The sequence below is a fragment of the Cyprinodon tularosa genome, unplaced genomic scaffold (genome assembly GCF_016077235.1).
Source record: "Cyprinodon tularosa strain WSP-4 unplaced genomic scaffold, ASM1607723v1 ctg199, whole genome shotgun sequence".
Taxonomy (NCBI): Eukaryota; Metazoa; Chordata; class Actinopteri; order Cyprinodontiformes; family Cyprinodontidae; genus Cyprinodon; species Cyprinodon tularosa.
This window is the reverse complement of record NW_024038729.1, coordinates 1,645,863-1,663,589: the sequence shown is the minus strand read 5'-3', so window position 1 is coordinate 1,663,589 and position 17,727 is coordinate 1,645,863. Positions and strand designations below refer to the sequence as shown.

The following is a 17,727-nucleotide window of genomic DNA, read 5'->3' as shown; positions in this document are numbered from 1 at the left end:
TGCTATGCAGAGAGAGGAGCAGGTTGGGGGATATTGGAATAGACAGAGAGCTCGTCTGCCTGCCCGGCTGCAGCCATTGGACTTGGCAGCTCTCTGCCAGGGAAATGCTGACAGGCAGGCGCGCCTGTCACAGTACATAAGTGCCTCCCTGCACAACACCAGGGCCTATAGGGCATGTCGGCTGTTCTGCGTTCAGAACCATCTCACTCTCAAGCCAACAATTGAAGTGTGAAGTGAGGAGCCTTGTATCATCACCTTTGTATGGATGAAAGACTCTGAAAGGTGAAGGAAAGGCCAATAGTGATATCATAGAAATGCACAGCACATATTTTCAAGACTCATCAAAGAAGCTTAATTAGAAGAACAGCTTCTGTGAATAAAATGCAGACAAGGCAGAGTTTTCTGCAAGCAGAGAATTTATAATTACACTTGGTCAAATACAACATAAGTGCTCAGATTTAAGCAAAGATGTTTCACATATACATCACCTTTTGCTGATCCTATTTTTACATAAAATATGGACAGATGCAGAGTGAGGGCCGCCCTGCTTACAGTCTCTGGGATTTTAAAGCTTTAGTAAAAAAAACAAGAGAAAACAACCAAAAACAGTAACACAAAATGCCTCAGTCATGGGAGGACGATGACTAATGTACTCGAAATAACCTGAAAGTTGTCAGCAGTGAACCTGATGTTACTTTGTTACCTTGCAGGTCACATTGGCCAGATGGATACAGTTTTTAGGTTATTTGTTACTCTCATAATCTTGTGAAATGCCACTGTCATGCGACATAGTTGACTTTTTTACATTTCTGGTTTCATCCCTGCACAGTTACCACTATATTCAGTTAAATAACATGCTGCTGTCATTTTGCACATCTCTGATGTTGCTGCTATTTTCAAATATCCATTCCTGTAAAAATGTCCATAGCTGTATATGGGTTATTTATTCTCCGGGTGTACAGTTTGTATATTGTTAAAATACTTCACAGTACAGTATTTTATTGTTTATCTTTTAACTCTTCACTATTATGTTATTTTTATAAATTTCAAGGTCCACATTTGTGTGGCAATTTTTGTATAATCTTTTTGCTGCTGTAAAGGTCAGAATTTCCCCATTGTGGGACAATAAAATAATGTTCTATTCTATTATATTCTAAACTTTCAACTGTGAAAATTTTCAAGCACATCTATAAGCCTATCTTTAAATTTGTGCCAACTCTGAATTTGTGTGTAAAAGGTATTTAAATTATTACATTTTATTCACCCTAAAAAAAAATTTTTGTTTTTTTTTGTAGACAACGAAAAGAAAAAAAAATGTATTTTGTCTAAATAATGTGAAACTGGTTGAATGTGTTTAAAATGAAATCCTAATACAGAGTCTTATGATGTCTGTGGTTAAAAGAAATAACCTTTAAAAAAAGTAATATATTTGCAGTGTCCATACAATAAATGGTATTGTCTTGTAGGGCAACAGTGGCGTTGGCTGTAGGAGCTTAACCCATTAATCAAAGGGTTGACGGTTTAAGCCCCGGGTCTGGCTTTTAGTGTCGTTGTGTCCTTGGGCAAGACACTTCACCTGCATTGCCTACTGATGGTGTCGGTGAGACTGGTGGCTCCAGTGTACGGCAGCCTGGCTTTTGTCAGTGAGCCCCAGGGCAGCTGTGGCTACAAAGTATTAGTATAAGTCTCCTGACATCAAAAAGCATTAAATACGTACAGATCATTTACTATTTGTCTGACTGTGGATTATGTCTCAGGTTAACTCTTATCACTTTGAAATTTTACATATAGCTAGGGGTGGAACGGTTCACAAAATCCACGGTTCGGTTCACGGTTTCGTGGTCACGGTTATTCGTTCGGTTCTGTATATGTTTATTGCGGAGGCTGTAGGCTTTGCTTTGTGCATGCGGTCTGGAGTGCAGCGGGGCGAAGCGGAGCGGAGCGCTGACGGAGTATGTGGGATTTTGGGGTTAGCATGACATGTTGGTCATGTTGCTGTTAGCATAAACAAAACGTGCTGCACAATGCTTGCACACTGTTGCACTTTTATCCACAACTTTCTTTCCGCCGTCATCGTAGGTCCTTCTAAATGCATGCACCGAATGCAACACACGCGAACCGAACCGAGACAGTCGAACTGAACGGTTCGGACGGTTTTCATAAACCGTTCCATCCCTAATAGATATACCTTATGGATATACCTTATCCACCCCTGTTATTTACACATATTAGAAACATGTGTAAAAAGCCTTAAAGCTGGGCTATATTTTCTTTTCTCTTTGAATTTACGTAACTCGTTCACTATCTTCCACTTTGCGTTTTTGGTAAAATAAGTTATTTCTTTGTACCGTATTGTTCTGCCATGAAAAACTTGTAAAGTTTTTTATTTATCAATCATTGTCAATACAGGTGAACTGAATTCATATATCAGATCTTGTGCATGAAGATTTAGATCTTCTTTGTTTTTCTTATTTATCTTTGCACCTATACATACGGCATAATCTTTCACATGTCTGTGTTGGTTTGGATTCCTAATCTCAGGTTATTTGCTTACTTTTAACTTACTTTTCAATTAAGGCTAATAGTTCCACAACAGTTTTTAAAAAATCAATACTTTCCTTTAATAAAATTAGATTTGTTGGTGTAAAATTATTCTACGTTGGTGCTATGTACCATAGTGATTTAAATGTTTAGGTGTTACTGAAACAAATCCTAAATATTGTACATGGAAATAACCAAATAGGAACCTAGAAATAGATTTAATAAATGCAGCATTTCTCCCCAGTCCTAAATGTCACCTCCGGAAGCTTTAGAAAATAACTCAAATTGTTCTGAAATCCAGTGCAATTTCCTTTCAAATGTATTTCCACTGTGATGGGGTATTTTAAAAATGTGTTTTAAGGATTTGTAAGCAATTTGTAGCCAGCATTTTGGGAAGAAGGAGTATTCTCAGTCTGGCATGTTCATTTCTGATAACATTTGGTGCGGTGCAGTTTGTTCCCAGGAAGAAAAGATTACCTTACTGTAACCTTTGCTGGTAAAGGTAGAAGTTTGCATTCTGAAGCACAGGTGTTTTGACTGGCACCGAGTAGGGACAACTCTCTTAACTGGTTTTCCTTCGAAAATACTTCTAAACAAGATTTGAAGAATTTACTCTGCCGTTTTATCTGATGTCTGCTTTTATCAGCAAATATTCCCCTTGCATGTTATTTCTGTCTAACAGAAAACTATTTAAAATTTGTCTATAAAATTTGAAAAGAGAAAACCCTGAAGGATTAATTGTGAACTCCAAAAAGCCAAGGTGACGGATTAGACTTTTCCTAAGGTTTTCAAGAGGTCTTGGGCATTATTAGAATTCATATTTAACTCACCCAAATCCTTTCCCCTCTCTGTTTTCTGAATTTCATTGCCTTGCTATTGATCCCTCTTGACATGAATAGGAAATCAAAGTCACCTAGCTGTGGAAACTTTTCTTTTGGCCTTCAGCTACACTTGCATATCTCAGACACATTTTCTGATGAGCTGTCTGACTAAGTGTTTTTCAGCCAGAGAAATTACGGTATCAATTGAAAATGACTTTATAGAGTAAGGAGCAAAAGCAGATGGGAAGGTGGGCTCGGGGGGGGGTGATTGGGGGGTGGAGGATCTACGCAGAGAGTAAAAGACCGACAATGCGAGATTATCCCTTTGAGACGCAGCACTTCTGATAGACATGGATTGTATTTAAGACAGGATTGCTTTTTCAGGGAAATGCGGAAAGTGTCATTTCAGTATGATAAAGACATTCATTCTGCTTCATGTGCCTGAATTCTGAAAGCCTTTTCTTCCTCTTTTTGTCTTTGTTCCTCTCTCCACAGATGTACTGCGGACTGCCAATGATTTTTCCTCCTCCAGTTCAAATTCAAAAGCAGGGAAAGTCTGCATTTCTAACTGCTCCTTTTCACACTGAGCTCCGACAGACACATCTTGGCCAAAGCTAAACCTCTGTGTTAGTTCTCCTTTTGTGTGGCAGTTTTCACTCATCAGTCCGTCCCTATGGCTTCCTTTCTGGTATCGATTCTTCTTCTGGTTCTCCAGACATACGCTGCCCCATCTGAGCTTGTTAAGGCAAGCTTTAGTATTGCCCTGGATGCCATAGACCTTGATCCAGTTCTACATGCCAATGTCTCAGAGGATGCAACTTCATCCCCGCCCCCAGGGACAACCAAACGGACCCCTCATAGCATCATAATTGGGGTACGAAAAGGGGGAACCAGAGCACTACTGGAGATGCTTGACATACACCCTGAGGTTGCTGCAGCCGCCACTGAGGTGCACTTCTTTGACTGGGATGAGAACTATGCTAAGGGTCTTGAGTGGTACCGTGACCTCATGCCCTACTCATACCCTGATCAAATCACGATAGAAAAAACTCCAGGTTACTTTACTTCACCTCTCGCTCCAGAACGAATCTGTTCTATGAACTCATCCCTTAAACTGTTGCTGATCTTGCGTGACCCAGCTGAGCGGGTGATCTCTGACTACACCCAGGTTTATTTCAACCGGCTGGAGAACCATAAACCAGTGCAAGCTATTGAGAACCTTCTAGTGCGCAATGGAGCCCTTAATATTCGCTACAAGGCTATTCAGAGGAGTCTGTATGATGTTCATATGCGCAACTGGCTGAAGCACTTCCCTCTGGAGCAGATACACATAGTAGATGGGGATGCTCTGATCCATGACCCCCTGCCAGAGCTTCAGAAGGTGGAGCGCTTCCTGAACCTGCCTCCAAGGATAGTTCCCTCCAATTTCTACTTCAACCAGACCAAAGGGTTTTACTGCATCCGGAGTGACGGACGAGAGCGGTGTCTGCATGAGTCTAAGGGACGTCCTCACCCCTCCGTTAACAGCACTGTCCTGCAGCAGCTTCGCTCCTACCTACGGGAACACAACCAGAACTTCTTCCGGATGGTCAGGCGCACCTTCAGCTGGCAATAAGAAACCTGCATCACTGACGGGACTCTGTAGAGCCGCTACATAAGGACGAAAAAAGCAGCACTTTACACACACTGTACATTAGGAAAAGAGCAATCTCTTATTGATTACTTTTACAATCTGGATTCAGCAAAACAGTTCTATATTTACACAATGAAGATATAGAAGACAAAAAAAATGTAACTACAGGCAAAGGTTCAGGATTAAGTTATTTCTTTCCCTGCTGGAAACATTGGGCTTGTGAGATAGCAGTGAAAATGAGTTAGTAAAACTGATTAACTTTTGCCCGACTTTCTTGTTTGATATTCTTCTTGTTCTTACTAATAAACTATTGTTTTAAAATGTACAGCACATTTGTGTTTTTTTCCTGTTCTGTCATTTCCAAAGTGTCAGCTTCCACCAACAAGTGTTATTCAGAGAGCATGAGATACGAGCAGAGGCATTACAATAAGCCTTTGATTTGCTGGGTGCAAGGTAGACATTAATGCAAGGAAATGGGTACCCTGGAGCAGCACTTTAGTTCTACAGAATCACTAATAGCTTTGGACATTGAAGGTGGCCTGCGCCCGCAGCTACAGTCAGATCTTCACAGTCAGCAAGCTCAAATCTGCAGAGCTTCTGTTCCCCTCTTCTGCTGCGTTGCTCGACAATTTGCGCAGGTGTTAAATGTGGTCATTAAATCATAAGCTTAACAGCCTTGTAAATTATTTACAAATGACACTGGATCTGCATCGATGCCTTTTCTACATATTCTCACTTTCCTGAATTGCACAAAGCATGCAGTTTTCCCAGAAACAGCTTGTCGTCTTCTCCCACAACAAATAGACAGGGGTCATGTTTCTTTCATTGATTAGACTTTAAACAGCAGCCAAAGCTACAGCTCCGCTGGGATCTGATATTCATGTGATCTCTCTGCTCTGTCTGCTGGAATAAGCACTGCTCCCCTCCTGAGGCAAACAGTCATTGATGCTGCACTGAATCCATATCCTGGGCTGAACATGGGAGGGGGTGTGAAGCCATGGGCGATATAGAAATGTGCTGAATATGATTACATTATGAGCCTAGTTCAGCAGGGGGATTTGGGGTTTAAGATCAAGACTATTTAAAAAAATTTAACCGTACATGTAAACATATTTTAGTCTGATGATGTTTTAAAAAGCTAAAATAATCTTTGCCTACTTTTCTCTCATCTTCTCAACAGGGGGCACTTGAACTCAAGCTTTTCTCTAGCACAAGAAAAAAGTTTGTGTTTTTCCAGACTCCAGGTGGAGGGCCTGGGACAGTTATTCTGCGACCTTGGCTGATGTGTTGTTCTTTGTTATGTGCAGCCCAGCTGCTCATCTGAGGATAAACCAAGCATTGGTTCTCCAGACACATTAACAGACACATTACGGATCCTTCCCAGGGTACTACGAAGTGTCCTTTGTTTCCCAGGTGCGCAAGATAGAAAACATGCTTTGTTTTGCTTTCCCCTAGTAAAGGAAGCATTTTAATGACTTGATTCATAAAGGGAAAAGTTAGGTTTTCCCTCTAAATGGTGTGTCTAGCATCGCCAACAACCTTTGCGTAAATTTAACCTTTTAAGAGTACAAACTTTTACTGAATGCTATGACTGTGTTAATAATTAATACATAATAATAATATGGTCCTTTAAATTGTTTAAGTTCTTTTTCCAGAGCTAGGGTGAATAAACAAAGTAATAACTTAAGCAATATTTGTTAAATAGCAATTAGATTCACTAATTTTAATTTATTTTGTAGAATTTCTGATCAACGCAGGCATGAAATGAATCATGTGGACTGAAAAACATGCATACAATGCTACTAATGTTCTTTACCTCCAAGCAAATTGTAGCTTCACCACACATTTTTTGTAGCCATGAGCAACTTTGATGGCTACAAAGTAAGGTTTATTTCAATTGCTTTGTTTGCATTACATACCAGTAGCTTCTTCATCTAATCTGCACATTTCTAACTTGGTTTTGGTCAGGCCTTTTGAAAGGCATTCAAAAAGCTTTCATGATTATCTCATTTTACTTCATTTTTTAACAAGAGTGTCCTGTGGATTTAAGGTGAAGTAAAATTTGCCATGCTGTGTGGCATTTGGCTGCCATTAATATTCCTCACTGTTGTTAAAGTTTTGAAGAGTTTGAAAGCTTTACTTTAACCCCTTAAAACATTTTACTGTTAAATTCCAAGTCTTCTGCTTTCCTCTCTTCTAAGCGAAGCACGGTTTCTCATTTATAGGATTGAGGTTAGGGCTGTGAGGAAATTTAAATAGGAAGCCTGATGTAAGCCTTCCATCATTGCCCTCTAAAAACATGCAAAACTGTCCAATTTTTTATTTTGTGACATAAATTCTTACCCTTAGATGAGAGAAAAATTCTTATGTTATTCAAAACAGTAATAACAGAATAGAAGCTGCTGAAACACTTGTAATTATGTCAACTGAGGGAATTTTGAATTTACATGAACTGAGTTCATATAAAATGGACACCTTTAAGCAACTAAAATTAGCAACTGTCTTCTTAAACAAGACAAATTCCTTTTTGGAAATTAAAACAAAAACATATGGGATGGATTAAGCAAGTTCATTTTTTGTAGATGTCCAAACTTCAAATTAAACACATAATTAAACAGATTCTAATTCAATATCTGTAAAAAAATAAAAAAAAAAACTTGCTAGGCCATTGCAGAAAAAACAAAAAAAAAAATAGGGTTGACTTTCTTGGAGTAAAAAAAAAAAGGCCAGATTTACTCCAGACTGCTTATAGATCTACAGCGGGCCCAGGAAAATTTTGCAGCTAAGTTTGCAGGATGAATATCAGATGGAGTTCATGGCTCTCAACTAGAGGTAGAATAAGGAGCTCAGGCAACCAGGGGAGGCTTGGAGTAGAGCTCAGAATCAGCTGGAGTGGCGCAGACATCTGTTTCGATTACCTCTGGACGCCTCCCTCAGAAAAGTTTCCAGGCACGTTCAACCAGGCGGAGGCAAAGAGGACGATCCAGGACACGATGGAGAACCTATGGCTCCTGGCTAGCCTTGGAAGGCCTCAGGCTGCCTCAGAGGAGGCTTGTGAATTTTCTACTACTTGCTCAGAAACAAACTTAAACGTATTAAGTGAATTTTATAAAGTAAAATGGTTTCTGGATAGTACATTTATTCTTAAATGATAGCATATTAAAAACAAAATCTTACAGTATTTTTTATGGACAATTTTCCAAATTTAGAACAAAGGATACAAGTCTTTACCTCTGTTAACTAATTAAAACTTTCTGCTTCACCTTGTCGTCATTTAAAACTTTTAGATTGCATTTCATCAACAACGAAATACATCAGAACTCCACATGGCAGAACTGTAAAGAGCAAAAAAAAGTGTTAATAACTAAATAAAAAAGTCCTAATAAACACAATAGAGCATCTTATATTTATAAAGTAGTCAGGGGGGTTGTGTTCATGAATGTGCAATTATTTACCGTAAAAGTTCTTATTTATGTTGTCACTATCAGCGCATTAATTAGTTCTATAGTGATCTGTTAAACATTAATGAAATCACAGTATCATAAAATATGAAAAACAACTTGAAACCAAAATTTCTAATATTATTTAATTACTTTTAGATATTATTACACTTTAACAATGTCTCTTACGATCTGAAATTATCTGCGGATGGCTGCCTTTGTACATTGCTCTGTAGTGTTTTGTATATTTTTGCGCTTTTGAGTTTTTTCCAGCTGCTCTGCTGCAGCTACCTTTGAAAGGGAGCAACTCCTGTGCCTCATGAAGTCTTCTCTGCAGTTTCTCTGCGACCTTCAGAGACTTAGAGAGTTTTTTCTGATATTCTGGTAGTCAGTCAAGCAGATCTCTGCGATAAACATTCAGTATTTATTGTTTGTACTGCTAATAATTAAGTGAGCAATTGAAAACTGAAGTCATATTCTTTCTTTGTACAAACAATCTTGATGATAAAAGTTGAATCTGAGTTAGATTTTTCATTGAGTAAAAGTTTTTTTTACATGCAGGGTCAAGCAAAAATGAAAACAGCTGCTAAATTAAGCATTAAGTTGCTGTAAATTTTTTTGGTCAAATATTTTTTTTGGCAAGTTAATAAATCAAATACTGAAATGCACTATTAATGAATAAAATTTAATTTTAAATAAAATTTATTTTTTTTCTTTACACAACCAGGATTAAAGGGACATTGTCACGTTATGAAATGTATAAAATACATACTCCAGATGCTCATTCCGGTTGCATACATAGCTCTTTATTTTGTTTTATGCTTTTTTTTTTTTTTTGCTTAATTTGTTAGCAAATAAAGCCCTTTGTCTATACTTACAGTAACAGCGTTTGACCGGAGGTATGATACTAAGTATGTGTGCAGGGGAGTAAACAAGGAAATAATGGGCTAAACTCAAACCAATCTCCTAGCAGAGCTATGAAAATAATGAAGAAAGTCTGAGATCCAGTGTAAAAGAACACAAGAAATGTTTTTCTCCAAGAAATATATGATTCAAATCAGTATTTTTTTATGAACAAATGTTTTTTGGTAATTTTTGTACAGGCTTATAATGTGAGTCTTCCCCTTTAACCTTTTCTGTGCTCATTTGTTGAATGAGACCACATTGGCCAGTCTAACCTCTTTTTCAGGTATCATCAGACACTGCTGCTGGTTAACCACTGTTGATGCAGAACTCTGCAGATCAGAATCTCATTTTGGAGATGCTTTGATTCTGTCATCCATCCAACCAAAGTTTGGTTCCTCTTAAACTCAGATTCTTCTGCTTATTGACTTCTCCTGCTTCTCCTGATACGTTTTACAAGCAAACTGCTTCCGGCTCCTTTACACATCCCTTTAACCAACAGGTCCATGATGAATAAATTGTTAGTGTTAAATGCATTAGTCATAATGTTTTGCCTTGTGTGTTTATAAGGACTTCAGGGTAAAATATATTGCATATTAAAAATGCATTATATACCCTTGTTGCAGTTAAGATGATACTCACATACTACTATTGAGTTTAAAAACCAAAAGGTTACATCGCAAATTTATCCAGTGACCCATTCCTAGTTTTGAAGTTTTTATTTTGCCTTTTACTTAACAAAAAAAAGGCTTCCTCAGGCTTCTGTAACACAAGTCAGTGAAAACCCTGGCTAACAAGTTTCTCTAACTAATGACTCCTATTGAGTGAATCCCTTATCACGGCATGTCTTTGATAACTGCCAACCTTGGATGTAATTAAAGGTTTGAGGGGTGGTCTGGAGCAATCTGCTGTAGATAGTTTGGCTGCTCTTGTCATCCTAGGAGCCTCTAATGATCTGTCTAGGATTGTGATTGATGAAGCACTTAGCATCGAATCAAAGCACAAGGAACGCTCACTGCTTGCTAAGCTCTTTGCAAACTAACAGCCACTGTATTTGCGCGACATGAGTCTATTACAGAACTGTCCTTGATGGGAATTAATGACCTCAGATCAATGTTGGAAGCAGAATCTAATGCACAATTAAAGTTGATTGACATAGCTCAGCAGAGACCTAAGCTACAATCTGCATGAGTCAATGAATCGTTATGCAGCTTCACTGGAGTCCATTTCCTCTTCTTCACCCATGAATGCTGCAGGATATTCAGTTTATTTAAAGGTGTTTATCCACATACATATATTTTGTTAATTTTTAATGAAAAGCTGCTTGTGCCATTTATAAATAATAAACATATGAATTATTCAGACAATGTCAGAATTATTTCATAAAATCTGTTTCTTTTGCAGAAAATGCATACTTTCAAAAAAGACACCACCAAGTCGCCATCAGTCTGATGTTAATGGTTCCAATTCAACTAGTATTTTGGGGATAAATGCAAAAAATGTTACATACAAAAACCCACCTATTCTATCAGTAAAATCGCAGCATACTTGTATCTAACGAGATCAGGGACTTGATTCATCCTAAAATGTGCAGGATTATCTTCAACAAAAAAGGTGCCAAAATAACAGGAACATCTCCTATAGGTAGGAGTATTGCACTTCTTTTAAAGGCCCCTGTTATGTTGATTAGTAGTTTTTTGATCCACATGCAGAATCACACACAGAACAAGTTTTAACATTTAATTTATCAAAAGCAAACAAGCATCTGGATGCGAAAAACCGCAGGAAGTTAGTTGAACTTTTTTGGTTGGCCTGAAGGAGAAAGGAGACTGATCAGGAAAGATTTGGTTGATGACACTGATGACTGATTGATTTGCTTACTTGAGTGATGAAGGGGAGGTAGCTTGGATCTGTAAGGGTTTAGTTCAGTGTCATTTGCAGACTGAACCCCAAAGCTCCAGGAGAATGTGAGATCAGAAAGCATTGGTACTTGAAGAGACGATGTGCTGGAGAGCTGGCAGGCAGGTTGGAAATACTGTGAACTGCTGCACACAGGTAAGACCTTTTCCATGAAGACTGGATACGAAATGGCGTTCAATGGGTGTTCTGGAACAATAAGAGAGTCCAAATTAAAAAGGAGATTCACAAAGAGACAAATTTCAACTAGAAAGCTATTCCTGGTTTAGGTTTTCGGCTGGAATACCATCAGGGGTGATCATCTGGTGAAGGGAGATGATCCTTCAACCTCCTTATATACACGCTAGTTAGCTTGATTGACAAATGTTCGTTGGTATTCAGCACGGCTCAGCAGAGCCACCAGCAAAGATCCTCTCTGTGACAGGAAGCTCACTAACACCAGAAAAACAGCAAAACCCTGGAAACCCTAACACCTAGTTTTGTACATAATTTGTGATAAATTTATTTTAGTTAATTTTTCATTGCCTCAGATACAAAGGCAGGCATGTGTTTGATCTGATCCTACAGCAGCCTTTAATAAAGACAGAGGAGAGCTGCAGGTGCATTAAGGTCAAAGGGAGGAGAAGGAAACTAGTCTGCTTATTTAGCGGTCAATCATAAAAAGCCCCAAATAATCCTTTGAGGTGCTGGAAAAATAATGTATTTAAAAACTGAAGAGTTCAGGCCCTAAGTGAAGCAATCTTCGTAACACGGAAACATTTTAAGTTTACCAAGAGGAACCTGAGGCTCAGGCAAGTGCTGGGATTTTTTACATGTTGCAGAACTCCAGTTGACAGCAGGTGATGTAAGTTTCTGTTTCTGTATTCGTAACCAACACTTACTGTAGAACCAGTCCTATTTATCCATTAAAATAAAAATATGTTATTGCCATTATTTGATTGTACATTATGGCAAGGCAAGGCAAATTTATGTGTATAGCACAATTCAGTAAAAAGACAATGCAAAGTGCTTTACATGATTTAAATACAGGAAAATAAAACAGAATCAAAGCAAGTAGGAAAAAATAAATAAAATAAAATAAAAAATGCATAAACAAAAAATATTAAAGAACATTAAAAACATTATGGCGCATGTTAGTGAAAAGTGATCTATTGAAACGATCCCAGATGTTCTACAGTATGAGGGCATGTCTGCTGCAAACAGCTGGACGTAAGTGGACATGGAGTACTTTGAATGGGAACCAATAAAATAAAAGAGAACACAAAGTTAAAGCCACAATTGCTCTGTAAAAGGCCATTTCCAGAAAAGATTCAAAGAAATACAAATCCCACTGCATTCCATGCAAAAGCAAAAAAATGAAATAACATAAAATTTATGGCAAAAAGATCTGCATTTAATATAAAGTTAAGTATCTGAGCTAACTTTTTTGCCATTTTTAAATATATACCAGCAAACTCTGACTTGACACATTCTTACTGGTTGACCGTAGGGGTAATAATCAATCAATCCACATCATCATCCTTAAAGAGAACCCTTTTTAGTAGACAAGGCAGACTATAGTGAACTTGGAATCTACTATTATCTTATTTATAATTAGAAGAATGCTGTTTTTGCAGATGGTAATGCAGCGTATGGGTAGAATTGTGCTGTGAAAAGAATGAAGATTGAACCGTTACAGATTTTGTGATGTCAGCAAAATCTATATTGTCACCCAAACATCTTATTGTGATAAAGCTGGTGATTTACACCACTAGTTCAGTGGAAGGCTGGTGGGTTGAGGTCCAAAAGCTGTACTGCGCAAAGCTTGGAGACAGTAGAGCTTCTGCTGCTTGGCTTATTGGTTCTCATCCTCATCTCTGCTGAAATGTTTTGGTGAAATGGTTTCGGGGGGTAACCAGCAATCTTTAGGCTTTTGCAGGTGAAAATGGAGACAGATTTCCAGAAGGGAATGGAGAGGGGCACTAAGAATCTTCTCTGCTACTCTAACTATGCGCTGCAGGGTCTTATGGCACAGTGCTGGCTCTCACTTTAACTTCTGGATAGTGTGAAGGCACATATTGGCTTTCCAAGTTAACGATGCAGTGTTGGTGCTTGATGACAGATCTTCAGAAACTTGTACAACCAGGAATTTAGTGCTGTCCAGCCTTTGCTGCCTCCTGATGTGACTAAATTCTTGAGAGCTGCAATAGCTCAATTGGGTCTCCCTCAAAAAGACAGAGGCACTGATTTTCAGGATCTTAATTCTAAATGTTGAAATTCATTTTCCTCAGTATTAATTTCATGTAGCTTTTTCTTTGCTGAAACCAGTGCTGAAATAAACATATTTTTCAAGATCGATGTGCAATATGCCTGCAAAGATGTTTCCTCTTCCTCAGAAATCAAGTGAGCAATTGTCGACAATTATAGAATCAATTGAGATAATTTTTTTCTAGTTAGTAACACCAGTGATGTGTGTTTACAGGCATAACAAAGGGAGGCAGACTATAACCATCACACCACAATGTTTGTACTAAGATGTAGGTATATTTTGTTATGACCACCACAGAGAACACAGGCTAGATGAAAACATCTACTAGGTTTGAACTTCACTTTCACTTACTGTGGTTTTAGGATTCCCATTGGTCATTTAACATCACATTAGGCTTTTAGGACATGTGTTGTTACTGTTATAATCCTTAATTGTGCCTGAACTTTATGCTCATGATACTTAAATACATTTTTATATCTTAAGTAAGAAAAAATGTAAAAAAAAAAAAAAAACTGCCTCAAAGTAGCTGAAAATGCAGATCAGAATTGCTGAAAATAACTAATGTTATTACACGGAACAGTAATCTCAGGAATCCGATAGGAAGCAGTGGCAGGAAACTTTCCTGCTGCATTGTTAACTTATACAATGAAGATTTACATTTTCATCCATTCAAAGAGAAGAAAGAAAGCAAGACAAATGATGAAGAGCAGGAGATTGTACTTGTAACTCTCTTGCTATCCTTGTAGTCAAAAACCCTCTGTACATGTAATGTGATGGGGGTGAGACCAGTCTACTTTTCCACTTTCCATAATTGTAAAAAAAAAAAATAATAAAAGATATTCAGTTTGGACCTCGAAGATGGAAGGGAAATCAAAATATGGATCCACAATAGGTCAATGATTTTATTCAGACAAGGAGAAAAGGCAAAACAATGAACTCCTGGACACAAAACAATCATTGGTAAGCATGAAGGAAAAATAAAAAATACATAACATATATATAATTCGCACAGATGGCACATAAAAACTGAAGAATATGGTGAAATAACCAATTTTAGTTCTCTTTTGAATAAGAAATGTTTAACCCCAAAATAATTAACTGCCTTGAAAAACAGCAGCAATAAACAATTTTGAGTTTTTCATGTTTTATACTTAGAATAAACAATTGCTCCTGGTCAAGTTAATGCATAATAAAAACAATAATTATGTAATTTGTGCCTTTATTTTTTATGTACTTTTTTAATTGGCTTATTTCCTACACCAACTGCAAGAAAAGCAATCAGAGTCCAGAGTCCTAAGTCTGTTGTTTTGTAGGTTGAAATATTAGAAGTTTGTGAACCACTGGTCTGGAAAATGTGTTCTGATGTATTTTAGATTGAGGTTTGCTAGACCTGAGTCACTGAAATGATCAGCAGATGTGACAGAAACCACAAAGTTTCATTTTGAGATAGAGCAGCCACTCATCTATGTCCTTCTACAGAATGACCTGTTTCTAAATGTGACCATGGAGTTTTATTTGTGGGCACACTGATGATTTTTTTGTTGTTGTTTTTTTTATCCACTGCTGGAAAAAAGATAGATACATTGCTGCTGTAGAGAGCTGGTGGTTCATATTTATGATAATTTTAAGCAGATTTCAAATAAGACACTATTTAGGTCTAACATCTATGCATTTTTACACCTTTTGCGATCATCTGCACTAAGATAAAAATTCCAGTTTTCACCCTGCAGTGCAGAGCAGTTGTTTTATTGCCGGGTAGTTGCCTCTTAGCCCTGGATAGATTAGGTTTATCTTAATAACCGAGGGTCATTGATGTTTTTTTTATGGTTCGAATCAAAGCTGAAACCTTTGATGAAGATATGTCATTGTGACCTAGACAGAGAGATGTTGCTCTCCTCATGTAACCCCATGCTACACAGCAGCTCCCCATCTTGTAGAGTGTGTGTCTTTCCTTGAAGCTCCTGTCACCATTTTCCCTCAGCCTCTTTTATCCCTCTATCCTCCCCAGAAGCTCTTGTCTATTCAAATCAAGGGCTGGTGGAAAAGTGCCAGAAGGCATTTCGCTCTGCAATATTTCCTTTGGGTGCAGAACCCAGTGTCCCCGCTCTGATTCGTCAACAGTCATACAACAACAAAAGTCGGAGTTCACAGCCGTGGCAGAGAGGATCATATTTCAATGCTGGTTTACAGCATCCTGGGCCCCCAGGAGCCAAGTGTCACACAAATTCTATTTACAGCCATAGAAAAAGAGAAGAGGAACCCAGCGAATGTATCTAGCTTTTAGTGTCATCTGGGATTCCAAAGAGAGTTGGATGCTCAGTGATTCTTTCAATAACTAGTTTTCCATATATATGCTTTATTTGGAGCTCTTCTCTTGTACTTCAGGATATGAAACGACAATATGTCTAATTTTTCATGCTTATTCATCTGGATTGGGATGTTTTAAGTTTAAAGGACAGATGAGGGTTTTGTAACAAAAGCAATACCTTCGCTTTTAAAAATTTATAGTTCTTTAACAGGTATTGGAAGATCACCCTGTAGCTGACTTATTTCAAAGCAGAGTCTCTGTTTTGCTCTCCTTGCACTTTGCAGGAGAGAAAAAAGATGGGAAGATAAAGTGTGTTCAAAGGGATAGCACAGACTTCAGAGGGAGCGATAACATCAGCCCAGTCCCCCAGAAGTCCTCAATAAAGTGAACATACCCTTTGGGGCCAGCTAATCCAGCAGACTTGGAAAAGCTCAAACAGGTAAATAAACCAAATCGAAGCGAAGGAAGTTCTAAAAAAAAAAAAAAAAACAAGAAAACAAAACAATCTATTACCATAAAATATTTCAAGAATCTATAATAAAAAAGGGTTAAAACCCACTGAATAAATTAGTTTTTATAACACTCCTATCACACACTTGGAACTGTATGCAATAAGCTCAATTGTTCTCTTTTAAAATCCAAACAATACATTCTCTTTCTTTTATGCATAATGACATATTGTTTACGATGCATATTGTTTTTATAATGTTTGCCTATGTAATTTATCAGCACAATTTAAAATTCATCTTAAATATAAAAAAGAAAATGATTATTTCAGTAAAATGCATGTACTAGGCAATGGAGTATTGAATATAACTAGCAGCATAAAGGAGAGGTTGTAAGAATAAAGTCTTTTCTGCAGGATTAATTTGCTTACAAGAAAAAAAGCAGCATAAACATCACTGTAAGAATAAATATTCCTCTGCAGCTTTGTTTGCATCAGAGTTGGTAATAAAAAAAATAGCATTCCTTGTTTTGTTGACCTTTTGATTTTCCAAGTTCAAAATTTATTTAGCTTCCTGAAACAATAGTTGTGCTTGGTTATGAATAGATATTGTAAAATGTTTTTCTGCTACACTCTTCTGCCATCTGCATCGAAACCCTTTAGGGTCACAAAAACTTGTTCTATTTTTTTTTGTAAAACATTTCCAAAATACTGCAGTAGATTTTCAGTCAGCCAGGTCAAAACAGGTATAATAATAATTAAAACAAAAGAAGTGACTGGACTTCTTGCAATTTTCATTTCAGTGTTTTCGAACTGCAAACTACACATATTTATATTGGAAATAATGCAAAATTTGATTTCTTCTGGAATATTTTACAAGCAACTGTAGCGGTTAAAGCGTTGTATTTATTTGTCTAGGTTGCACAGACCTGTCTTAATTATATTGTATGTTCATTTCCTTTTCCATTTTGAGGAGTAATTAAGACAAAATGATGACCAAATACTAACATATTAGGAAATTGTTGATCTGTCTTTCAGAGTTACCAGATGCTTGGATCAACTTTAACAAGTAAATTAAACTTACCTAAAAGATTAGCTTATATTTAAGAATTTTGACTTAATGCTAAATGGTTGTTTTGTTCTGTTAAAAGGGAGTCTTTTCTCTGTCACCACATTCTTCCTCTGACTTATAAATTATTCTACAGCTTGGAGCGATTGTCTGTGCTTATTTATGAAGTAAATATAATGTTAAGCCAAATGTATTACATCTACTGTTAGTTACTATCAACTGTTTAAACCTGGAAGTATTCAATTTAAGAGTAAATGGATTTATGAACTCTGAAAATCCAAGCTATGTAGTAAAACTGTAGTGAATTCCTGTAAAAGCAACATTTTTAGTAAAAAGTGTTTGTTTAAATTACATAAATAAATGAAGGTGTTAAATTATATATGGTGGAGTGTTGGCCTAGAG

The 17,727-nt window shown here is 37.3% G+C and overlaps 1 protein-coding gene across 3 annotated transcripts in view; it reads left to right on the top strand.

The window, feature by feature from the left end:
- The window catches only part of hs3st1l1 (heparan sulfate (glucosamine) 3-O-sulfotransferase 1-like1), a 47,690-nt gene extending 42,365 nt beyond the window's left edge, over positions 1-5,325 (top strand). For all 3 annotated transcript variants that reach the window (XM_038284044.1, XM_038284047.1, XM_038284045.1), the window contains one exon: positions 3,858-5,325. In XM_038284044.1, the coding sequence (XP_038139972.1) occupies positions 4,036-4,977 (942 nt within the window). In that variant the 5' untranslated portion in view covers positions 3,858-4,035 and the 3' untranslated portion in view covers positions 4,978-5,325. The remainder of the gene's footprint in view (positions 1-3,857) is intronic.
- The last annotated feature ends 12,402 nt before the right edge of the window (positions 5,326-17,727 follow it).